Source organism: Halichoerus grypus, chromosome 12 (assembly GCF_964656455.1).
Source record: "Halichoerus grypus chromosome 12, mHalGry1.hap1.1, whole genome shotgun sequence".
Lineage (NCBI taxonomy): Eukaryota > Metazoa > Chordata > Mammalia > Carnivora > Phocidae > Halichoerus > Halichoerus grypus.
In genome coordinates this window covers 32211666-32238487 of record NC_135723.1, presented here as the reverse complement: position 1 = coordinate 32238487, position 26822 = coordinate 32211666, and the positions used below count along the sequence as shown (strand labels likewise).

Sequence of the window (26822 nt, the reverse complement as noted above, 5' to 3'; positions counted from 1 at the left end):
GAGAGATGCATGAATATATGAATGGCTGATGGGACCAGCATATTCAGAAATTGGTCTAACATGTTAAACTCAAGAACAGAACAAATGTACAGGGTAAGCAACCACAAACTAGGAAAGCCTAACTCAGCCACAAACAAGAGCTGTTCTTAAAAACAAAGAAAAAGAAAAAAACTTCGTAAGATATACAGGAAGGCAAGAAGAACTCAAGAACAGCGCAGAGCTCATATTCGGGACGCCAAAACCAACAACAAAAATGAAAGGAGGAAAAGGATTTCTTGAGCTTGAAATCAGTGGGAATACTAAGAAAATTCAATGGAAATATCTGTAAGATAAATAACAGTAGTAACTAAGGATCCAATTAGGGGAGTTTTGGTCAGAAATCATAGATTATGCTTATAAGTAATCACCCCAAGAGCAGATGGGAAAGGTGGATGTGTTCAGAAGGGAGTGAAATAAATGCCTGCTGAGATGAAGTTAGTTTTCTAAGAGTGCTAGTTCTAACCTGAAACCTAAATAAGAAATCCCATGGGGTGCCTGGGCAGGTCAGTTGGTTAAGCATCTGCCTTCAGCTCAGGTCATGATCTCAGGGTCCTGGGATCGAGCCCCACATCGGGCTCCCTGCTCAGCAGGGAGTCTGCTTCTCCCTCTCCCTCTGCTCCTCTCCCTGCTCATGCTCTCTCTAATAAATAAATAAAACGTAAAAAAAAAAGAAAAAAAAAGAAATCCCATATACAGAAATCCCATTCCCAGAACCTCTGCATATTGTAGAAAGAATAGCTGCCAATGTATCTGAGATGTGAAATAGAAAGATTACAGACATGATCTTCAATTCAAATATTCTATTCCATTGTTAGGCTTTGTTTAAGCCCTGGAAAATAGGCTCAGCTGGTCATGGACTGAGCAAAGAAAGGGACTGTCAGCATTTCATAGATCTCAGCTTAGCGATTAAGTATCAGATCTCCCATGGTGGCAAATTTCTATGATGTGAATCTAAGTTATACAGTAGTTCTAGGACACAGACAATCCTGATTCAATCAAAACTAAATTTAAAGAATGTTTCTATACTGAATTAGTCATTCTCTATAAGGTACCTTGTCTTCCACTGCTTAAAATGTCATCCACATAGCCCGGAAGGTGTAATAAAAGGTATTCTGCTTCTTACATAGAATTCAAAAATGAAGATCTGTTTGGGTCCCAAGTGTATGGAGTTGCACAGTTTAGCAGGTAAATTTGGTGCTGTGGTTCTGTTTTCATAAGTGTCAAGGCTGGATGAGATGGATACTATATAGGCTAGTAGTCACTCTAGAAAGCAGCTCAAAGGCTCAATAACCCAGCCATCCGAGGTATTTGCTTAATCCTTCAATCCTGACAGTTGGCAGGTGTGATTTACTGAGTAGATTAAGTACTTTGCTCTGCCTACTGCAATGAATAAAGACAGAAGTAATCTTTGCTCGCAGACTTTCCCCAGCATCACCAGACAAATCATAGATCTCTCTTTCCCCACTAAATGGAATCTGTTTGAGGCCCGAGCAAAACAAAGATATAAATGCAGGATTTGGAACATGACTGTTCTGTGATGTTTTTATACTCAACACTGGTTTTTTACAGAATAAGTATTAACTCTCTCTGCTGGGCAGCATCTTGCTACATACGGCTTAGTCCCAAGAGTCTCATTAAGAAGGTGGTCAAGGGGCGCCTGGGTGGCTCAGTCCGTTAAGCGGCTGCCCTCAGCTCAGGTCATGATCCTGGGGTCTTGGGATCGAGCCCCACATACGGCTCCCTGCTCAGCGGAGAGCCTGCTTCTCCCTCTCCATCTGCCTGCCACTCTGCCTACTTGTGCCCTCTCTCTCTCTCTGTCAAATAAATAAATAAAATCTCTCTAAAAAAAAAAAAAAAAGGAAAAAAAGAAAGGTGGTCTGCTGGGGTTTGCATTTCTGCACTCCACCCAGGTCCAAATGCTACATTCCTAATGTTTGTTAACTTCTCAATTACCTTTTGTATTTTGGTATATGCTAGTTCTATAAATATATTATCTCCTATATTGAAGAGGCTTAGAATATACTTGTCATGTTAATTGTTCCTTCTTTTAATTTGAAAATAAGAAAATAAAGTTTATGTGCCAACTGGGGTACCTTCTATCTGTACAGACTTGATTCATTCAAATTATAGCTTGCCTTTTAATCTTAACCTACAGAAACCAAGATATTATTCTTAAACCATAAGGAAAACATGAAAGGAAAAATGATATAAACTCAATGAAGATGCAAAGGAGAATTCAGATTGCACATTTTTTAAACCTGTAGTCAATCAATTAGAAAGTAAATAAATGCATAAAGTCAAGAGTTTGAGAAAATAGAGGCCAAAGGACTACTAAGATAATATTATGGCTAAGAAGAAAGGTGTTAATATAAAAAACAAGATTTAAACAACTATAAGAAAAAATATTTTTAAAAATCTAGCTATGATTGACTTAAAAATGAAGGCATTTGGCTTGAAAAATGTGTGACTCAGAGAGGAAAACTGATTCAATCTAAAAAAGTTAGAAGACACTGAAACAGGAAGTTAACTATGGCTCAGACAGACCCCTGGCTGGACTGGCAGAAGGCAGTCACGGAGGGAGTGGCAGTTTTAGACAGTGAAATCCAAGGCTTGAGTCTTCACAAGGTAACAAAAATCATAGCTATCAACTTTACCCCAAAATACACTTCCATATTATAAATTTTAAAATGTTTAGCTATGTTTCTAATCATCTCACTAAATTTAAATATTATAAATCTCATTTTTAAAAACTTAATCAGTTTTTGTTTTACAAAATATTTAATTTATTTTTTTTTCAAAATATTTAATTTAAATATACCTTTATCATTTATAGTAACCAGTAATTTTCCAGAAGAAAAAATATCCTAAATAAAAACAGATGCAGGAACAATAAACTCAAAAACTATATACTTTTGAAAGATGACTTTTATACTTTCATTTATTATAAACACATAATTTTTAAGTTTGTAACTATAAAATAATGAATTATGTCTTGATCTTAAAACTGTACATATCTATTTTCAATCTTTATTTTCTACTTAGATTTCATTCTATACTTAAGTGCCAAAAATAGTAAGGAACCTAGTATGACAATCCAATTAAAAAAATAAAACTCCTAAACCAAAGCTGATACAGTTTATATGAGCAGCTCAGACTTTTATAATCTTAAAAACTATTGAAGACTCCAAGTGCTTTCATATGGGCTCTATCTATTCATATTTACTGTATTACAAGTCAAAACTGAAAACTAAAATATTAGGTAATTAAAAAAATAAACCCACTATATGTTAACATAAATAACATATTTTATGAAAAATAACTATCTTTTCCTAAACAAAAATATTAGTGACCAAAGTGGGTCTGTTTTACATTTTTTCAAATTCTTTTAATGTATGACTTAATAAAAGAAAACTAAGGATCAGCTACTACATTTAATCTGTTAATAATGTGTTGTTTTGGATGAAGGCTATCTAGCCTCACATAGATACATAGTTGCAAAAGGGAATCTTTTATAGCCTTTTCAGATAATTGTGGACATTCTCCTTTAATTCTCCATTAAAACTCAGTAACTAATAATTTCTAAAAGGCTAATTGCAACATGGAAAATATAACCGTATCAATGAACTTTTCATACTGTGTTTCATTAAATCCATTGGTCTGAATAGATCTTATACCCATGCAAGATTTTATAATTCCATGCATCGATCATTGGAATTATGAGTTTTGCAGGTTTACCAAATGCTAACACATTTCATTAAACAATTAAAAAATGCATTTGCTAATATCAACATCATTGTTATGAGAAAAGTCTATATGTACAGGAAAACTATTAGGCTTAAGATGGTGAATGCAAGTTTTCCAAGATTCTAATTTTTACTTGAAAGTTTTAATTTTACCATTGGCAACCAATGCTGTCAGCTGTTTCCCTTGAATTAACAGGCTCACTTTGTTCATTTTTATTCAAGAAAATTCTACCAAATGCCTCAGTCTAAAAAACTATAGTTTGTATGCTTTTCTTTTAAGTAAAAATAGTATTACGTGACAAAAGCGTCTAATTTAGCTCACAATTCAAACTACATGAGTACTTCTCCTTGAGACAACCATCATATTTCAGTATGCTGCAAATGCTTTATGCATACTTTCCATTTTATTACTCAGGATATTAAAAAGATAGGCACTCAAAGGTTGAAATTTAATAAAATTAATAATGTTTACTGCACCATCATGGACATTTTTAAGAGGAACTAGCTTTTGGGAAGCCACGCTCCGGATGCCCCACTCTGCTCTGCTCGCTAGGCCCACCGGCCCACGCCCACCATGGCCACGATTCATCAGCCGGTAGGAAGATGGAGCTTAGTGGAAAGCAAAGGCTTTGACGAATACGTGAAGGAAGTAGGAGTGGGAATGGCTCTGCGAAAAGTGGGTGCGATGGCCAAACCAGATTGTATCATCTCTTCTGACGACAAAAACCTCACCATAAAAACACTTTGAAGAGCACTTTGAAAACAACACAGTTTTCATGTAACCTGGGAGAGAAGTTTGAAGAAACTACAGCTGATGGCAGAAGAACTCAGACGGTCTGCAACTTCACAGACGGCGCGTTGGTTCAACATCAGGAATGGAATGGGAAGGAAAGCACAATCACAAGAAAATTGGAAAATGGGAAATTAGTGGTGGAATGCACCATAAATAATGTCACCTGTACTCGGGTCTATGAAAAAGTAGAGTAAAAATTCCATCATCATTTTGGACAGGAATTAGCTGTGAGGATGAACAAGCTCAGTTCAATGAGCAAATCTCCATACTGCTTTTTTTTTTCATTACTGTGTTCAATTATCTTTATCACAAACATTTTACATGCATTTATTTTAAAGTGTTGATTTAATTAGGATCATCCCTTTGCAAACAAAATTTGTGCTAAAAAAAAAAGGAACTAGCTTTTCTTTTTTCTTTTCTTTTTTTTTTTTTGACTAAGTGCAGTGGGAAAAACTCAATGATTACTAGTAGTTAGATGCCACTGCCTTAATTCATGCTAAGGAACCAGCAATTTTGCCACCATTGTTTCTGTATCAGCAGTGCAAGTGTCAACACAGTGAAAAAGGCAAATAACATCATGGTACTACACGAAAATACTTTTGACATTATGAACCCCCAGGGTTCCTCAGGATACTGAGAGCCACTGGTTTGGGTAACTCAAGAAATGTAGAAACTTCACAGAACAGGAAATATTTTATAGTGCTTCTCAAAAAAGAATTCATAGTGACTAGCTTCAAACCTTCTTGCTATTCATAAGGCAACAAGGAAGATTCAAGAGCATTCTATATAACTATATGCAACTAAAAAAAAAATAGAAACCTATAAAAGATTTTAAACATGGTCAAGTGCTAAATCCCAACCAAGAAAAAAAATTGTACAGCAAAGAGCTCAGAATTTTCTATTTGAGTCAAAACTGTGGAGGATTAGATTATACACATGGCATTTTATTAATTATGTCTTACCTTAGCTCTAGAGGAACTGACATTTTCCATATTTTCAATGCTGCAGATACAATTCTGTGAAACTTTCCGGCAAGCCACTCTGATATAGTCCCAGAAGCTACGAGGGCTTTCATAACCAAACCAGGTTACTTGACCTTCAGGAGACAAATTGTAATACAAAATAAAAGAAAACTAGACTAGAAAATTCAAAATGCAAGAATAAAATTCTGAAAAATAAAAGACAGCCTAGTGTGCCATAGTGAAAAGGGCACTAACCCAAGTGGCAAAAAAGCCTTCAATCTAGTCCTGCTCTATCTTTAACTAGTTGTGCTACTGTGGACATTTATTTAATAGACCTGGATCATAGTTTTCTCAACAACAAAATCAAACAAATGAAAGAAAAAGGGACCAGACACTAAAAAAAAATCTCTTGCAGTTTAATATTCCACTATTCTAAGGCAGTCTTTTAGACAGCTCCCAGAAAACCCTCCTTATGGTTCTAGTTAACCATTAATTCACGTTCTAAAGCTTCCTCTACTTAGAGAAACAGAAAAAATAATAACACAACACTTTTCCTCCTCTTCGTAAGGAAACTTCCAAGAAATGAAATGCTGTGGTCTATCTTCTAAGTAAACATGATGAATGAGAATGCTATGTTCACTGATCAAACATAATCTACCCAACATTCTCATCTAGAAAGCCAATAAAGTTCTTCTCTGTCATTCACCTGCTCTCTTCTAGTTGGCAACCCATGGAAAGTCCTTCAGGCCATTTACCATTATAACTTTTCAGATTCGGGTAATTATGTGTCTACTCATGAACAAATGTTCTTTTGCGTGTTATCTTACATCAGTATTAATATTTCTATATGGGACTCTGAGTGGTGGTCCATGGGCACCATTTTGTACTCTGAGCATTTTTAAGTAGGATATAAGAGACATCTTAATTCTTTCTTTAGTTTTCTGGAATGATTAGTCTTACCTAGGGAAGTTGTTTAATCTTAAAGTAGAAAGATCTGCTTTTACATTTTAAGTCTGGGCTTCCTTAATTATTTATCTTAAATCTCCCTATCCCCAGTAATAGCTTCTCTGTAGCAACATCAAAAGTATTCTTGTCAACAAGCACCATTTTAGGAGTGATGTCTCAAATGATAGTACAGTGGTTTCCAACCACAGTGGCCTGTAACAATAACTGAGCTGCTTTTTAAAAAATACCTATGCCTGGACTCCATCCCAAGGTAAATAAGCAAAATCTTTAAGGGTGGGCCCAGGCATAGGTATTTTTTAAAAAGATCCCCTTGGTATTTCTAATAATGTATTTATGGTTAATTAACCAATAGAAACTGTACATATCATTTTGGTAACTCCTATTCATTATTCAGGACATTTTTAAAGTCCTTTTCTTCTTGTAACCCACATACGATCTCTATAGCAGGTCAATCCCTCCCTATGTGCTGACATAGCACCCTATGCTTATCTATCCTTATAACTGTTTACTTGATTATCTTACATTTTAGGTGGTATAATCAGTAAGGCAGGGATTGTGTCTTGTTTTACTTCAAATCAATCTCCAACACTTCATGCTTGGCTCATAGTAGGCATTCAGTAAATATTTGTTAAACAAATCAACCGGTAAATCAATACAAAACATCATCTTAATTGCAAGGCACATAAAATTTGAATTTTAAAAATCTATCTTGTTATAGTGACAGTTCAATGACAATCTGGTATTAAGAAATGTGCATCCTAGATTACAAATGTCAAACATTCCGGACAAACATACCTTTGTCTTTATAAATAAAAATACAAAAGCTTCTCAAATCCTTATTCAACTCAATGTCTCTAAAATCAATGTTTCTTTAAAAATCAAATCTTACTACCTACAAATAAAAATATATAGGAATACTTATAATCTCCCTTCTTCCTCTCAATCTCTCCCTATCACTTTCTTTTGCCCCCTCTGTTCTTTGAGTTAAAAAAGGTCCGTCCTGGTACAGTACCTTACTATAGTTTGTCTTTAGGACAATATTCATGTCATTAATTTGTTAGCCATTTGGAGAGGAGGCAGGATGTCTACTGGTTAAGAATATGAGTTTTGAATCAGAGGGACTTTCTAGCTATGTGATCGTGAGCAAATGAGTTAACTTCACTCTATCAATCAGGGTTTCTTCTATGAGTTGACAATAATGGCAGTACCTACCTGATAACACTGTTGAGAGAATTAGATGAGATAATCTATGTGCAGCAATTAGTTTATAGCCTGGTACAGATGTTAACAATTATTACCACTATTATCGCTATTATCATACAAATAGTTAAGAGACCCAAGCTCCTCTGTACTGTAAACAAAGTGGGAATGGGATGCAAAATTAAAATTTCCCCCTTACTTGCTCAGAATCTAGAAAAATGCTTAAAATTTACTCCCTAATGCAACCTTTTCCCATATCAACCATTTCAAATTTACCTCCCCAAGATATTTCTAGTCTCAACTAATTTTCTTTGGCTTCTATTAATTAAGATCATTCCATAATTTAAAATGAGAGGTACAGCCAGACTTCCATCAAGAAAGGATCTTAAAGAAAGGGAACATCACAAGTTTTCTCTGTTGACTTTATTTTAAACCTTCTCATGAGTTTGACATGGTTAAGGAAAATAATTTATGAGAAGTTTTAAAATAAAGCTGTCAAAAAATCACAAAAGAATATAACAAAGCCCCATTTTGGAAGAGAGGAAACAAAGATATCAAAAAACAAAATCTAGGCTAAGGTTAACAGAGAAGGAATGGGCACTAAATCCTTGGGACTCCTGCTGTGGGTAAGGTATGCTGTCTATAAGACTTTACCCAAGAGACCATGGCAAGATTTCCCAGATTACAAACTGAGAAACTGAACAATTAACAGAATAACATATCATAATTTGCAGGCCTTAAATAAATAAACCTGTAGTATCTTCACAACACTATTATCAACTTAGCAAACTAGATGTGAGGATGACTTGGCTTGATTATGTCTTCCTTCCTCTTCCATGTACATCATTTCCAAAGTGAAGTTCTGAATTCAAGACACTGAATTTTTCACATTCAAAAGAATCTGCTTTGATTAAGAGAAGGTGTATTCCCTTGTTAGGCCTCCAAACAAACTCTCTTGAAATCATAGATCCTAGAATTTTATGTAAATAATAATTTCTGCATCTATGAAAGAGTTAAATTTAATTAAAAATAATGGAAGCATTCAATTGGTTACTTGAGATAGTATTTGAAGATCATTTTTACTTAAGCACAGATTAATAGCAAAAGATGTACTTAGGCTATTAGTCTGTAATCACTATTCAACAGAAAAATTAAAAAACAAAGCTAAAAGCTGATCGTGCCTTTTAAAATAACTATTGAAGCAATAAACAATCACTCCCCAAATATTTTCATTTCCTTTAAAAATAACCATAAAAGCAAATCACACAGCAAGGAAACAACTAGTCTATATCTTGAAGAAATTTTATTCTGGAGAAGAAACATCCTGTCACTAACAGAATTCTTTTAAAAGCTATTGATAGGTGTATAATATGCTTTCTGCTACATGTTTTCTTAGAAGTTAAATTTTACCAATGATGAAGTTAAACAACTTTTTCAAAACTTATTGACATTCCATCAATCTGACTCTAATTCATTTTAAGGCAAAGAAAGAAAGGGTGAAAAGTTTGCTGGACTAGGGGCGCCTGGGTGGCTCAGTGGGTTAAGTGTCTGCCTTCGGCTCAGGTCATGATCCCAGGATCCTGGGATCGAGCCCCGCATCGGGCTCCCTGCTCTGCGGGAAGCCTGCTTCTCCCTCTCCCACTCCCCCTGCTTGTGTTCCCTCTCTCGCTGTATCTCTCTCTGTCAAATAAATAAAATCTTAAAAAAAAAAAAAGTTTGCTGGACTAAAAGGTAATGTACTACTGACCAGCTATGTGATATCTTTCCCACAAAACTGTCTTATTTTCAGCACCTAAAAATGGCCTGTGATCTCTAAGGTCTGAGGTTATTTTATAATAACTCTTCTAAAAAAATTAAAAAATAAAATAAAATTACTCTTCTATATTTCTTAAGTTAGACGTCTGTTTACATCATGCAATGTATCTGTGTTTTGCTTATATCTTAGTTCACAGCTGGAATGAGACCTTCTAAGAACAAGGACTAAATTTTCTAAAGTGGTTCTCTACTTAGTAGTGACTGACACATCATCTTTTGATAATATAAAATATAAATGAATCTGTTAAGTGACTTCCTTTCTCTACTCTTTGTATAAGTGCTTACCTATGTAAAGAACAAATGAAAAACTCGTCCCCCAAGCTGAAGTTCGTGTTACAATGCATCAGCTAGATGGCAGTATCAAAGACTCACCTTGGAACTGCTACTCAACTAGACAAGCAATAAAAGACAGTCCCACTGAATTTTAATTAACCACTCTGGTATCACTGTAAAAGTTTTCAGATACTTAAAGGAAGATGGTTACAGGTGGATTGATTGTTGCCAATATATTAGTATTTAGATGAATTCAACTTTTAACTTTTCACTTTAAATTTTCTAACAGCAATCTTGAATTTCTTACTGCTAATTTATAAAAGTCAGTTTAATATTTTCTATTATATTTTTGCTAAGCAGAGAAAACTCCCATTTCTGCAAGAGAACAGAGTCTTTTCCTTTTTTAAAAGAAACCACTATTTTTAGTTGAGGTTCATAATTATTAGACTACCAAGCTTTGAAAGTAAAATAATGACCTTGATTAATTTTCTAAGTAAAATTTCGTATTAATATTCTAGAAAAGGAATCTAAACACTTTAAAAATAACTTTAATTACATATTAAGCTGAATCTTAAGAAGTAGGAGTCTAGATTAGATACTCACTTGTACTTCTATTGCTAGCTTTGTATGTTACTTACAGGACATCTCAAGTAAATCATTTAACAACTATGAAGCACAGTTACTAATTTACAAAACATAATTATTATTCTTTGTTACTGACAATGTCTTGTTCACTGGTAAGGAATTTATCACAAATATCTATAATATGTATCTAATACCATAAAAATGAGTCAATTCGTAATCTTTCAAGACAAAAAAAATCAAGATAACCAGGTTCACCAAAAATCTGAAAATTGAATTTGACTTAAACTTTTTATCCAGTAATTTTACCATCTTTCCAAGTAGAAGACAAAGATTTTGTCTTTTTCTTCTACCAGCTTTTTAACAAAAGGCTTAGAATACTGGCAGACTGAATTAGAGTTCCAAAGGCTGAACTCCATATAGAGAACAACACATAAATGTGAGCCCTGAAGAAATCAAGCATAATCTGTTTCCGTAGTGATTAAGGCTATATATAGAGGACATAAAACAAATGAAACTGTTTAAAATGATTACTTGTGGGAATGAGGGTTGAGGAAAAGAGGCTTGTTTTCTACTTTCCATCTTTTGTCTTAATTGTAATCCTTAGAAATAATGACTATATATTTCTTTTCTAATTAAAAAAAATATAAAAAAGGCTAGTCCATTAAGTACAGACTAGCAGTATTTTGCAGACAGGAGGAACTTTCAATTAAAAAGTTTTGAGTAAGTGAATAAAGGCATGCATTCTACCTGGGAGAAAGAAAACTAAGGAATATATTCCCACTAATGATTCCAGAATGGCAAAGCAGTTATTGATACTGCCCATGAATGTTTCACTGAGTGACTCTGGAAAAATCACACATCTTCCCTAAGCCCCCAGTTTGCATGTAATACAAATATTATTATACAGCACTTACAAAATTGAGGAGATAACTAATAATTCTTATATTGTTAAGAGTTACAATAAAATGTAATTGCACAGATACGCATGATTAATAAAAGTGATTAAAACCATGGGAACTTAAAGAAATATGGAGGGGGTCACATGAGAAAAGAAGGAGAGTAAATGGATTATTATATTGTGTGGGTTTACAACAAGATTTTAATTTAAAAGTTAGCATAAGCATATTTGTGCCCTCTGGATTAACAAAAGCAAAAACAGAAAGCTTTGCAAAACCCATGCAATGTACTAAAAGAGATCACTTAACTGATACAGCCCTCCCCAGTAAGTCAATTCCATGCTCCCGCGCAGCTCAGTGGCGGGAGACATCACCAGCATAGAGTACCTTGAAGAGGTATTTGGAGATGAGCCAGCCATCTGCAACTTTGGGATATCTCTTTAAAAAAAATAAACAACAACAACAACATACAGATATTTAAGAAACCTGCCATCAAGTTTACAATTGCAAACTGAATAGCCCAAATAAGATGGCTACACATTATCTGGATGCAATAAACACTACATTTACCTAATAAATAAAATGAACTCAGTTAAGATGAATTATGAGGTATACTCAGCACGTAAATCAAACTGGTCCCTTGTCACCTATTCTACTGGAGAAGGGAGGGTATCTATAAGTCACAGAAACAGGCTCCCTGTTTGCTTTCAGGGCCATCATTCTTTCCCAAACATGATAGGCTGATGATGACAGGGCAAAAGGAGCAAAAGCTTGACTGAATTTGCTAGCTTTGTACCTCAGAGTTTATAAGATTGGTTAGGAAAATTATTATTAAACTATATTTCTTATAGTTTCAACTTTAAAAATAAATACACTTTTTTTACTGTTAACTTTTCTAGAAGTTGTAAGAAAATTCATTTTGAAGAACAGCTCTTATTTTTTGGGCCTAAGAAGAGTTAAAATTTTTATGTTTTTTTCTTTTGTGAATTATGAGAACAGCACTTAGATATCAAGTAGAATGTTCTTCAGTTTAACCAATGTTGACTGAATGCCTACTTCATGCAAAATGCTGTTTTATTTCCTACAGCTTCCAATCATTGTTTAACAACCACCATCTGGAAAAGTACTGTAAATCCTTGCTATGTTGTTTGGAAACTCCTAGTATAATTATACAGGAAAACTCCAAAGCCAAATTTCTAAAGTCACATTCCCCAAAAATGATCTTCTCTCATAACCAAACACTGAAATCTCCAACAGGACGTGGTCCCATATACCTTGCCAATTATTTATACCCTTTCTGAAACCAAACAAAACCAACAGCACACACAGTCAGTAATGTATGAAAATGAAAGAAGAAGATGTAGATAGTTTGTGCTATTGGCTACATATATGTGTTGACCATTCACTCTCTATCCTCCTACTTCAATGTATAACATTTTTAATGACTATTAAATTTGGAAACACATATTCAAAAGGAACTATAATTTGGTATTCTAATTGAACCCACATTAGAAGATCATGTTGTTGCTACAACTACTACAAAAATGAAAATTTCTCAGCATTGAGATGCAAATCAGAATAGAATGCTTTTCATTGCAAATATTAAGACAATTCTTAATGTTTAAACCAATGTTTACTATCTCTGCCCTGACAACAAAGTTATGTATCTTATTTGTAGTCATTAATATAACCAAAAAAGTTATCAGAGTAAAAACAATGTCCATGGAAAATCTTACTTAAAAGAATTTTACTTCAAAAAATGTATTAAATAGGGGGCGCCTGGGTGGCTCAGATGATTAAGCATCTGCCTTCTGCTCAGGTCATGATCCCAGGATTCTGGGACCGAGCTCCGGGTAGGCTCTCTGCTCTGCAGGGAGCCTGCTTCTCCCTCTCCCTCTGCCTGCCTCTCTCTCTCTGTCAAATAAATAAAATCTTTAAAAAAATGTATTAAATAAGATATATCATGTCCAGATTTATGTCATGACTTAATCAATCCCTGGTATAAAGTGAGAAACAATTACTAACTCTATTATAAATCACAATTTATAGATTAGTATTTTTTTACAGCTGTTAGTATGTTAGCCTTTATGTCTTCATTATGCAAATGGTTTTTATTTTGGCTGTAAAATACCACATGAAAATTTTAAAAAATTAAAATGCTTTCACTTATTTGTAGGCCTTAATTGCTTTAATCATAATTTAGTATCTTACTCTACATCAGTTATAAGGAACCAGGAGCATCCAGACCAAGGAACAATCCACTAGATTCCAAATTATCTGTAATTAAATTTCAACAACTCTTTTATTTTATAGATAAGAAAGCAGAGGCCCAGAGAGAGCATGCCTATACCATCTCTGTTTGCTGTCACCTCATGCTGATCTACTCATGAGACAAGATTTGACAGAAGGAGGAGAATCAGTCAATTGGTTTTCCTGGTTGGTTATGAGTTCTCACTGACAGCCCCAGAAATAAGAAAAACAAAACAAAAAAATGAGCAGTAAACTTATAGTGTGACTGGGGTGAATATTTTTCTTATAAAATTTAAATTCTTAGCATAGTTGCTGCCAAAAAAGTAAATGAATAAGTGAACTACAAAGCTCACATTATTTCAGAGTGGCCCAAGGAATTGTTTGGAGAAAAGGGTCTCATTTGCAACTGAAATAAAACCCTTTGTTATAAAATATATTAATGTTAAGAGAAACAGTATTTTACCATTAAGCAGCGCAGAAAAACAGTTTCAACAAAACTAAGTATACCAAACAAAGTGTTTTGTTAAAAAACAAAATTCATTCAAATGTACCATTACAATCATATCATATATAGTTATAGTAGGTGTTAATTTCTGAAATTTTAGTCAAAAGAAGAATCTACTCAGAAATGGATACAATAAAAGAATGTTTAATCATACTAAAGATACAGTATTTTCTGACCCCAAATGAACTTTCAAAAACAACTGAAAATAAATCCAACTATAATCTTTTTATTAATGTGGAAATTGGCCTTCATCCAGAAAAGATCACTGACCACAAATCTGCCTTGGTGATAAGACTGAATATAATTCTAATTCATGAATATGCCATTTATTCTTCCATTTTTTTTCAAGTTAGTTCTTGTTCCAACTTTAGCTTTCTATTCATTTTGATTTCTTTGATGACTAAGCTACATTAATTATCATGATTGATATAATTTGATAAATGCAGAAGGTGAACATCTGCCTTCGCTATATTCTAATTTTTTCTCTTTCTCTGTGTATGTATTTTTCTAATAAAGTTACAGGTAGATGACTTTATTTTTAAATGATCCAAAGATGGATTCTAAAATAAGATCCTTAAATGGATTTGTAAATTGCCATTTGAAAGGCAAGTAACAAAACTGATTATAAATTATCAGATAGTAATTCAGAATTTTCACAAGTTTTTTTTTAATTGGCAATACCAAATAGAATATATTTTATTTTGTCACTGATAATATTCATGCAAGTTCTTATTGTTTGAAATTTTGGATCTTCAAGCCATGTATAAATATGTAAGAGAAAAATCATTCAGTGAAGCAATATTTACAACTGTAGTATGTACTGTATTCAGCTAACAATGAAACAATATTATCTTTCTTTCTATGTGGTAATTTTTCATCTCTTAAGATTCTGAAATTAAATTGTACCACCATATAAAACTTATCTTAAGCTTTCAAAAGACTGCTTTAAAATGACATTTATAGGTAGATGGTAGATACATTAGAAACAAAAGTATTTGTTCACTGATTCAACAATTTTTAAAACCTGAGTATCAAAAACATGAAAATATTTTACATTTTAAAAGTCATAGTGACTTTAAAGGAAACACATGTAGGAAGAATTTTAATAAAATATTAGGTTATATGAATGAACAACTCTTGAAATTAGAAAATCAGAAGACATAGGAAATGAAATTATGATGCCCTCCAAAAATGACCTAAAGTTCATTAAACTGTGCAATCTCTTCCTTGTTCTATAAGAATGAGAAATATTTGAGCATTAAAAAATGCTGAATTTACATAACAAAAAATTTAATGAGACAGCAACTTTCCATTACTGAAAATAAACAAAATATAATTTAATAATTATAAGTACTGTAAGATGCTCTATGCTAATTCCACAAAAATCATCAGATCAAACTGGAAATGTCCAATTATTTTTCTGGCAGAAATGCAAAGGGCTACAAACACAGATAAATAAACATAAGAAAGAACTTCAGAGACCGTCAATTCCTCCTAAATCCAAGAATCTGTATTACCTGGTAGAATCACAAATTTCTTTACCTCTCTTATACATTAAAAAAAACTTTCAAAAATATCTGAGGCAAGGTTATCAATGGTAGATATTATTTAAGTATTTTAAAAATATTTTCTTCTGGTGGTATGCCCTTTCAGAAGTCAAATCTAGATTAGATTCCTTAATTTGAAAGGATTTGGGAAGTGAAGTTCATGTAAAATAAATCTAAAAATACTCCAGAAATAACAAAGTTGAAAACCACTAGTAAATCTCTCATTCTATAAATAAATAAATATTTAAATTGGGGGATTAAAATGACTCCTTGAAAATTCTGATTTGGTTATAAAACATAAAGACCATATATCCAAATAAGTACAAATACTGAAGACATTTTTCTTGTTCTTCACCCAGAAATGCTTACAGCAAATACCATAATTAAGAGTACTACTACAATCCTATGGCTCCAAACAGAAGCAAGTACCTAAGTATGTGGAGATTGCGTTTTAGAATTTTAAACATGCACAAAATTATATAAAATCTTATAAAACTAAGACAGGAAAAATATTTCAGATGTTTCAAAACAAATAATAAACTCTCAAGTGAAAAATGATAAGCATAAAATGAAATAATAAAATACCAATAGAAATCATGTAGAAAGACCAATATCAAGGAGGAAAAAAAGAACCATTATTGATCAAAATGGGCTACATAAAAGCTAGTTCTATGTGATGTAAATAGTTTTTTTCTATTTAAGGGTAATTAAGAAGACTCCCTCCACAAAATAAATAGACAAAGGTCATAATCAGGAAATTACAAAAAAAATTTTTTTAATAAACATGAAAATATCCTCAATCTCATTTGCATATAAATGCAAATTAAAATAACAGAATATTTTATGTATTTCATATTAATAGAAGGCCAAAAAGATATTTTCCCCTATCAAATTAAAAATTTTTCATATTAGAATTTTTTTAATATTAACAATAATACAATGAGGATATGATAAAAATAACAATTACATACATTATTATTGGTACAACTTTTCTGGTAGACAGTATAGCAGCATATATTAAAATAATAGTATATATATCAGAATATGCATACGCTGTATTTCAGTAATTACAACTCTAAGAATTCATTAGCTACTACCATTAACAGGAAATAATTTTAAAGAAATTAGAAAACCATGTAAACATAAATGTTCAGGAACTTAACAGCATGTTTATGAAAGGAAAAATTAGGAGAAAATAAATAGGAAATTAATTACAGTTAATTCATGCAATAGATTATGTACTTGGTTAAATATGAAATGGAAACATATTCAAGAAAATAGAAAACATTTGTTCAAACAAAACCTTATACATAGATGTTCACAGCAGTCTTATTTATGAGAGAAAAAAAGCAGAAACAATCGAACGTCCATTAAATAGATACACAAAATGTGGTATATCCATATAATGGAATATTATTTAGCCATAAAAAAGAGCTGCTGATACGTGATACACACTACAACATGGATGAACCTTGAAAACTTTATGCGAAGTGAAAGAAGCCAAACACAAAAGGTCGTATATTTTATGATTTCCTTTGCATGAAATGTCCAGAATAAGTAAATCCATAAGGACTGAAAGTGGATTAGTGGTTGCCAGGGGAGGGGGGTGGAGAGAAAAGAAGTGACCACTTAAGGGTATGGAGTTTCTTTTTAGGGTGATGAAAATGTTCTGGAACTAGGCAGTACTGGTAATTGCACAACATTGTGAGTATACTAAATATCAATGAATTATACATTTTAAAATGGTTACAATGGTGAGTTTTATGATACATTAGTTTAATCTCACTTAAAATTACCAAAAAATAAAATTAAATGGAAAATACAATATGGCCATGAAAAGATGCCTACAATATACTAAGGGCAAAATATAGATCATAGCAAAGGAAATACAAATACATACACATTCATATGTACATATATATGTGACAGTTATACCAGCTGCAATTATATCTACAATTTCTGGAAGATTTTATTAATATTCCTGCAGCTCTAAATTTGAATCTCTGGTCACTTTTATGAGGAGTAGGAGGGAAGAGGGAAGGCAAAAAACGGTAGCCCAAGAAGATAAAAGTATATACAGAACAATTAAAAGTCAAGTCAAGTCAAGTAGATTATATACCAGCTATGGGATAAAATCTTAATGTGAAGAATGAGGCTTTCATTTTTTTTAAAATTTTTTTTAAAAGATTTTATTTATTTATTTGACAGAGAGAGACACAGCGAGAGAGGGAACAGAAGCAGGGGGAGTGGGAGATGGAGAAGCAGGCTCCCCGCAGAGCAGGGAGCCCAATGTGGGGCTGGATCCCAGGACTCTGGGACCATGACCGGAGCCGAAGGCAGGTGCTTAACGACTGAGCCACCCAGGCGCCCCAAGAATGAGGCTTTTAAAAGGCAACAGAAAAAAAAAAAAATCAGGGCTACAAGTTTAGTATTAAATGAAGTATAGGAATATAACTTTAATTGAAAAAGATACACGAAGAATAGGAAAATTTGAGTGACACTTAAATTTTTCAGCTACTTTTTCCATCATACTTGCTTTACAAACTAAGGCTTTTTATCTTTAGAATCTATTTATTTATTTACTACTAAACTTAAATTTACTATATTATATAGAGGTTAATTTTATTCCCTATACAATTTAAGACACTAAACCAAATTTACCACACTACATATAACACTGGGTATTTCAAGAATTACTTTAATATTATCATTTTCTGAGATACAAAATCTGCTCAAGCTTTCCTAAATTTCCAAGCACATAACTTAAAAGGATGTTTCTCAGAACGGCCTTGTCCATTGTCTAAAAGCCAAATTCTGGTAACCTTCAGAGCCACTTTCTTATCTCTTATATCATGTTTTGGCCTAAGAATATGAGTTTTTTATTGGGTGAGTTGCATTCATATGTTACTACAGAAACAATTCCAGTCTCATTTTGTGTGCAAACCAAAAATCAAAAGTTGGAAAACCTTCAAAAATGAACAAAGAAAATTCAAAAGCCAAATGAACAGGTTTATCTTTATCCATTGTTTCTAACAGTGTTTATACTATACTTCAAAAGGTGGCCTCATGGGGAGGTAACTATTTTAATCACCGAAGTCAGGAAGAGCTTTGAGGTTCAAGCCAGTGTTCCTGAGCAATGCTTAGTATCATAACAGTTCAAGTGGACTGGAGAAATTGTAAAATGTTAAGTCACAGGCATTCTAACTTATTTTAAGAATCTGAATCCAGATGTTATTGGGAGAAAAAAAACCCAGAGATTATGCTTGCATCAAGGATTCTATTTTCCAACAAATACTCACTGAGTGCCTACCATATCCCAGGCACTAGAGATCTGGGATACATCAATGAACAAAGCAGACAAAGATCTTTGCCCTGGTGGAGCTTACATTTTAGTGGTGGTAAAGACAGACCATTAATGAACAATAAACATAATAAGTCAGTCACATAATACGTTAGAAGTAAACACTTAAAAAATAGTGCAGGGAAGGGGCGCCTGGGTGGCTCAGTCGTTAAGCGTCTGGCTCAGGTCATGATCCCAGGGTCCTGGGATCGAGCCCCGCATCGGGCTCCCTGCTCAGCGGGAAGCCTGCTTCTACCTCTCCCACTCACCCTGCTTGTGTTCTCTCGCGTGCTCTCTCTGTCAAATAAATAAAATCTTAAAAAAAAAAAAAAAATAGTGCAGGGAAAAGAGGACAGGAGTGCTTGCGGATGAAAGGAGAGGAAGTGAATTATAATTTAAAATATGGTGGAAGGGTTTAGGCATCAAAGAGAAGTTTTGAATGGATGGGGGAGTTAACCATTCAGATATCTAGAAGTGTTTTCTGTACATAGGGAACAGACACTATACTAGTGGACTCTGGCAGGAATTTGCCTGGTGCAAGAAAGCAAAAGACCGATGAGGCTAGAACACAGCTATCTAAAAAGAAAAAAGGGATCCACTGCACCCAAGTACAACCATAAAATAATATCCAGAATCAAGGAAAAATCTAAATTGAATGTGAGTCAGCAAGCCCAATGTTAATAAGTAAAATTAGTAGATTCACAGGAAATTTGACACTGTCTCATTATACTTGATCATTTTTTTCTTTAGTAAGTAGTATATTACTATTTGATTACCCTTTATGATGCTCAGAAACTTTTTCATTTTAATCAGTTATATTCCATATAACCTTTACAAAATTCACTACTGTATCCCATCCCCACACCACCTAGCTGAAGTTTACAAGACTGTTTCTGACCACTTTACAACTAAATTTCATATTGTTCTTAAACTGTCTATACTACTAGTCTATAATCAAAGTCACAGGTGACATTTTAAAGAATTCAATTTTAATTTGAGCCACTTTTATGCTTCTTTCCTGTATAAAGCCTTCCCTGACCTAAGCAGAATGAGTTATTCCTTCTTTTGTGCTACATTATGCTCATTAATACTTCTGTTATGACTCAGTGACACTACTATACACTATTATTAATGTATCCTCCTTCTGCCCTCCAAGACAGACTTTCATGGGAAAGCATACCTTAACTAATCTCCCAAGACCCTAGCACAGGGTCTAGACTGATTACTAAATGAGAAATCAAGTGGGACAAAGAGAATAGGGTATGTATGTGTAGAAACAATCAGGGGGAACAAGGTAAAGTTGGGGGGGAAGAGGAAAATATAGGTGAAATGTCAGTAAGACACATACTCCAGAAAAAGAACAGGAAACTCATGCTATGATTCATTTCCAAAGAAGAGGAAAAGTAAGTTACGTTTAGCCAAGAAAAATGTGGAAAGGTAATGGTAAAAGAATGTTCTTTGGGGTTTCTTTTTAGTGTTCTATGACAAACTACCCAACTTCCTAAAGTAATTGGAGATCAAAGAGTGGGAATTTTAAGTATTACAACGAAAAAGTAGGATCTTTCCCCCATTTTAAAATGGTTTAATGGGAAGCAAGAGAATTTGGATGAGTCGTATTTTTAAATTCACAGTAAATTTAAATGTTGTACAGTTCTATGATTTTTGAAAAATGTCAGGAGTAATGTAATGAAGACCATAAGATACATAACAGTTTCATCATCAAACACACACACACACACACACACACCAACAACTCCTTCAGGCTGGTGCTATATAATCAACATGCCCCACCAACCTCTAACATCTGATCCTATTCTCTGAAACTATAGTTTGGGCTTTGCTAGAATGTCATATAAATGTAATCATATAATATCTAACTTTCAGAGTCTCACTTCTTTCACTTAACATAATGCATATGAAATTCATCCACGTTGCTGTGTGTAGAAATAGGTTTATTCCTTTTTATTGCTTAGTCTGTCCACTGTATGGATAGATAACAGTTGGTTTACCCATTCACCTCATGAAGGACAGTTAGGTTGTTTCCAGTTTTAATGATTATGGATAAAGCTACTATAAACAGGTCTTTGTGTAAGCATAAGTTTTCTTTTCTCTGGAGTAAAGGACTGGGCTTGCTGAGAAACCATTTTACATTCCCACCAGTAACATATAAAAATTCCAATTTTCCCACATTGTCATCAGAACTTCACACAGGTGTGTTGTAGCACTTGACTGCAGTTTTAACTACATTTCCCAGATGACTAATGATGTTGAGCATCTTTTCATGTGACCACTTGGCATATTGTATTGTCGTCTCTGGTAAAGTATCTGTTCAAATCTTTTGCCCATTTTTAAGTTGGGTTGGTTGTTTTCATATTATTACATTTTTATAGTTCTCTGTATATTCTGGATTCAAGATGTGATTTGCAGCTATTTTATCCCATGACTTGTCTTATTCTCTTAATAGTGTCTTCTGGAGGACAAAAATTTTTAATTTTGATAAGGTTCACTTTATATTATGTTTTTGCTTTTATGGATTGAGCTTCTATTGTTGTATCTAAAATCCATTAGCCTGATTGAACATAAAAAAGGTGTTCTATATTTTTAAAATTTTTATAGTTTTATATTTTAAATTTGGTCTATGATCCATTTTGAATTAATTTTTATATATGGTGTGGGGGATGGGTCAATGTTCATTTTTTGCATATAAGTATCCCACTGTTCCAGTACTATCTGTTGAAAAAGACTATCATTTCACCAGGGAATTGCCTTTTCATCTTTGCCAAAAACCAAGCAAGCATCGTTGTGTGGGTCTACTTCTGGACTCTATTCCTCTCTTTCTATCTCTTTACCTACCTACTACTATCTAAGCTTTCACTAATAACACAGTCTTACTCACCTATCTTGACAGTAAATCTTAAAATCAGATAGTTTGAGTGCACAACTTTGTTCTTCCTTTATGAAACTGTTTGGCCTATTTTGTCTGGCCATACAGAGAATTAGTTTGATATCTACAAAAAAGCCTGCTAAGACTCTGAGATTGAATTGAATCTATAGACCAATATGGAAAGAACTGACATCTTCATGTTCAGTTTTAGAATTATCTTGTCCAAAATGTCAATAGTACTAAAGTGGAGAAACCCTGCTGTATACTTTTCCATAGATGCCTACTACAGACCAAACATTTGTGTCCACCCATTGTTGAAACCTAATCCCCAATGTGATGGTATTTGGAGGTAGACCCTTTGCAAAGTAATTAAGTCATAAACCCTCATGAATGGGATTAGAGCCTTTATAACACAGACCCCATAAAGCTCCCTCACTTGTTCTGCCATTTGAAGACAAAAGCAAAAAGATGGTAGCTATGAACCAAGATCCAGGCCCTCACCAAACACATCTACCAGTGACTTGATCTTGGACTTATCAGTCTCCGGAACCATAAGAAATAAATTTCTGTTGTTTATAAAAGCCACCCAGTCTATGGTATTTTGCTATGGCAGCCCAAACTAACACAATGCCCTTTAAGGAAATTCTCTTCTAAAACCTGGTTGGTAGACAGGTTTTACGATAAATAAATGTTGAAACTTTGTCAAATGATCTATTGAGATGATTCTGTGATTTTTATTCTTTAATCTGTTAATAAGATGACATACATTAATTGATTTTCGAATACTGAACTGCCCTTGCATTCCAGGGTTTGATTTGTTAATATTTTATCGAGGATCTAGGTCCACAAAGAGTATCAGTATATAGTTTTCTTTTCTTATAATATTTTGTCTACTGTTACATCAGGCTAATGCTGACTTAAAATGAGTTGGCAAGTGCTGTGTCTTCTTCTGGGGAAAAGAATGAGAAGGATTACTATTATTTCTTTCTTAAACAGTTGGTCACAATCAACAAGTGAACCTATGTAGGCCTTGAATTTTGTTACAAGGTTTTTAGTTACTAATTTAATAAATATGACTGGTCAGGTTATCTATTTCTTTGTAAATTTTGTTAGGATTTGCCTGTCAAGAAATTGGTCCATTTTATTCGAGTTGTCAAATTTACGGTCAGACTTGTTCATAATATTCACTTATCTTTTGAACACAGGGTTTGTAGTAATATGCCCTCTTTCATTCCTGATACTGGTAATCTGTGTCTTCTCTTTTTCTTGGTCAGTCTAAGTAGAGGCTTATGAATTCTATCAATGTTTTCAAACAACTAGCCTTTCATGTCATTGGTTTTATCTATTGTTTTTGTATTTTTAAGTTCACTGATTTCTACATTTATTTATTTATTTATTATTTGCTTGCTTGCTTGCTTTGGGTTTTTCTTTTTTTAGTTTCTTAAGGTGGAAGTTTAGATTACTGACTTTAGACTTTTTTTAAAATTTTTTTATTAACATATAATGTATTATTTGTTTCAGGGGTACAGGTCTGTGATTCATCAGTCTTACACAATTCACAGCGCTCACCATGTAGTACATACCCTCCCCAATGTCCATCACCCAGCCACCCCATCCCTCCCACCCCTCTCCACTCCAGCAACCCTCAGTTTGTTTCCTGAGATTAAGAGGCTCTTATGGTTTGTCTCCCTTTCTGGTTTTGTCTTGTTCCATTTTTCCCTCTCTTCCCCTATGATCCTCTATCTTGTTTCTCAAATTCCTCATATCAGTGAGATCATGATACTTATATTTCTCTGATTGACTTATTTCACTTAGCATAATACCCTCTCGTTCCATCCACGTCATTGCAAATAGCAAGATTTCATTTTTTGATGGCTGCATAATATTCCATTTTGTGTGTGTATACACACACACACACCACATCTTCTTTATCCATTCATCTGTTGATGGACTTCTAGGCTCTTTCCATAGTTTGGCTATTGTGGACATTGCTGCTATAAACACTGGGGTGCATGTGCCCCTCTGGATCACTACATTTCCATCTTTGGGGTAAATACCCAGTAGTGCAATTGCTGGGTCATAAGGTAGCTCTATTTTCAACTTTTTGAGGAACCTCCATACTGTCTTCCAGAGTGGCTGCACCAGCTTGCATTCCCACCAACAGTGTAGGAGGGTTCCCCTTTCTCCACATCCTCGCCAACATCTGTCGTTTCCTGACTTGTTAATTTTAGCCATTCTGACTGGTGTGAGGTGGTATCTCATTGAGGTTTTGATTTGGATTTCCCCGATGCCGAGTGATGTTGAGGACTTTTTCAGGTGTCTGTTGGCCATTTGGATGTCTTCTTTGCAGAAATGTCTGTTCATGTCTTCTGCCTATTCCTTGATTGGATTATTTGTTCTTTAGGTGTTGAGTTTGATAAGTTCTTTAGAGATTTTGGGTACTAGCCCTTTATCTGATATGTCATTTGCAAATATCTTCTCCCATTCTGTCAGTTGTCTTTTGGTTTTGTTGACTATTTCCTTTGCTGTACAAAAGCTTTTATCTTGATGAAGTCCCAATAGTTCATTTTTGCCCTTGCTTCGCTTGCCTTTGGCAATGTTTCTAGGAAGAAGTTGCTGTGGCTGAGGTTGAAGAGGTTGCTGCCTGTGTTCTCCTCAAGGATTTTGATGGACTCCTGTCCCACATTTAGGTCTTTCATCCATTTTGAGTCTATTTTTGTGTGTGGTGTAAGGAAATGGTCCAGTTTCATTTTTCTGCATGTGCCTGTCCAGTTTTCCCAACTCCATTTGTTGAAGAGACTGTCTTTTTTCCATTGGACATTCTTTCCTGCTTTGTTGAAGATTAGTTGACCATAGAGTTGAGGGTCCATTTCTGGGTTCTCTATTCTGTTCCATTGATCTATGTGTCTGTTTTTGTGCCAGTAACATACTGTCTTGATGATGACAGCTTTGTAATAGAGCTGGAAGTCTGGAATTGTGATGCCACCAGCTGTGCTTTTCTTTTTCAACATTCCTCTGGCTATTCAGGGTTTTTTCTGGTTCCATACAAATTTTAGGATTATTTGTTCCATGTCTTTGAAAAAAGTGGATGGTATTTTGATTGGGATTGCATTAAATGTGTAGACTGCTCTAGGTAGCATAGACATTTTCACAGTATTTGTTCTTCCGATCCATGAGCATGGAACGTTTTTCCATTTCTTTGGGTCTTCCTCAATTTCTTTCATGCGTATTCTATAGTTTTCTGAGTACAGATTCTTTCCCTCTTTGGTTAGATTTATTCCTAGGTATCTTATGGTTTTTGGTGCAATTGTAAATGGGATCGACTCCTCAATTTCTCTTTCTTCGTCTCGTTGTTGGTGTATAGAAATGCAACTGATTTCTGTGCATTGGTTTTATATCCTGCCACTTTATTGAATTCCTGTATGAATTCTAGCAGTTTTGGGGTGGAGTATTTTGGGTTTTCCACATAAAGTATCATATTATCTGCAAAGAGTGAGAGTTTGACTTCTTTGCCGATTCAGATGCCTTTTATTTCTTTTTTGTTGTCTGACTGCTGAGGCTAGGACTTCTAATACTATGTTGAATAGCAGTGGTGATAGTGGACATCCCTGCCATGTTCTTGACCTTAGGGGACAAGCTCTCAGTTTTTCCCCATTGAGAATGATATTCACTGTGGGTTTTTCATAGATGGCTTTTATGATATTGAGATATGTACCCTCTATCCCTACACTGTGAAGAGTTTTAATCAAGAAAGGATGCTATAGTTTGTCAAATGCTTTTTCTGCATCTATTGAGAAGATCATATGGTTCTTGTTCTTTCTTTTATTAATGTATTGTATCACATTGATTGATTTGCAGTTGTTGAACCAACCTTGCAGCCCAGGAATAAATCCCACTTTAGACCTTCTTTTCTAATATAAGCTTTTAGTGCTTTAAATATCCTTCTAAGCATTGCTTTAACTGCATCTCACAAATTTTGATATGATGCATATTCATTTTTCATTCAATTCAAAATACTTTCTTTATATTATATAATTTATTTATTTTAAAATTCACCCATTTCTCCTACCCTCCCATCCTTCACCTCAGGCAGCACCAATCTGTTCTCTGTATCTATGAGCTTGGTATTTTAAATTTTTTATTATTTTTTTAGACTCTGCATGTAAGAGCGATCATACGGTATTTGTCTTTCTCTGACTCACTTCACTTTACGTAATTCCCTTGAGCTCCATGTGTGATGTCACAAATGGCAAGATTTCATTCTTTTTTTTAATGTCTGAATAATATTCCACGGTGTATATATACCATATCTTCCTTATCCATTCATTCATCGATGGACACTTGTTTCCATAACTTGACTACTGTAAATAACGCTGCAATGAACATGGGGGTGCAGATATCTTTTAACACAGTGGTTTTTTTTCTTCAAATAGCCAGAAGCAGAATTGCTGGATCATATGGTAGTTCTATTTGCAATTTTTTGATGAACCTCCATACTGTTTTTCATAGTGATGGCACCAATTTACATGCCCACCAACAGTGCACAAGAGTTTCCTTTTCTCATCAATACTTGTTATTTCTTGTCTTTTTGGAAACAGCCATTCTGACAGGTGTGAGGTGTTATTGTGGTTTTGATGTGCATTTCCCTGATGATGAGTAATGCTGAACATCTCTTCATGTACCTGTTGGCCATCTCTAGGTCTTCTTTGAAAAATGTCTATTTAGATGTTCTTTTTTTAATTTTTATGTATTTTTATATGTTCTGTTAGCCAACATACAGATGTTCTTCCCATTTTAAAATCAGATTTGTTTTTGCTATTGAGTTGTAGGAGTTCTTTATATATTTTAGATATTAACCCCTTATCGGATATATGACTTGCAAATATTTTCTCCCATTCAGTAGGGAGTAGTAGTAGTAAATGTCTTTTCATTTAGTTAGATTCTTTGCTTTGTACAAACTTTTAGTTTGATGTAGTTTATTGGTTTTTTTGCTTTCATTGCTTTTGCTTTTAGTGTCAGATTTC

The 26822-nt window shown here is 33.9% G+C and overlaps 1 protein-coding gene and 1 pseudogene across 5 annotated transcripts in view; one reads left to right on the top strand and one right to left on the bottom strand.

The window, feature by feature from the left end:
* The window catches only part of RUNDC3B (RUN domain containing 3B), a 128651-nt gene that overhangs the window by 68045 nt on the left and 33784 nt on the right, over positions 1-26822 (bottom strand). For 2 of the 5 annotated variants that reach the window (XM_036106272.2, XM_036106275.2), the window contains exons 3-4: positions 11660-11710; positions 5538-5671 (exon numbers count right to left, since the gene is read on the bottom strand). In XM_036106272.2, the coding sequence (XP_035962165.2) occupies positions 5538-5671; positions 11660-11710 (185 nt within the window). Of the gene's footprint in view, positions 1-5537; positions 5672-11581; positions 11715-26822 lie in introns of those variants that run through there. The other 3 variants (XM_036106273.2, XM_036106276.2, XM_078059210.1) reach the window with 2 other exon arrangements.
* Positions 4357-4994, top strand: LOC118544457 (fatty acid-binding protein 5 pseudogene; annotated as a pseudogene).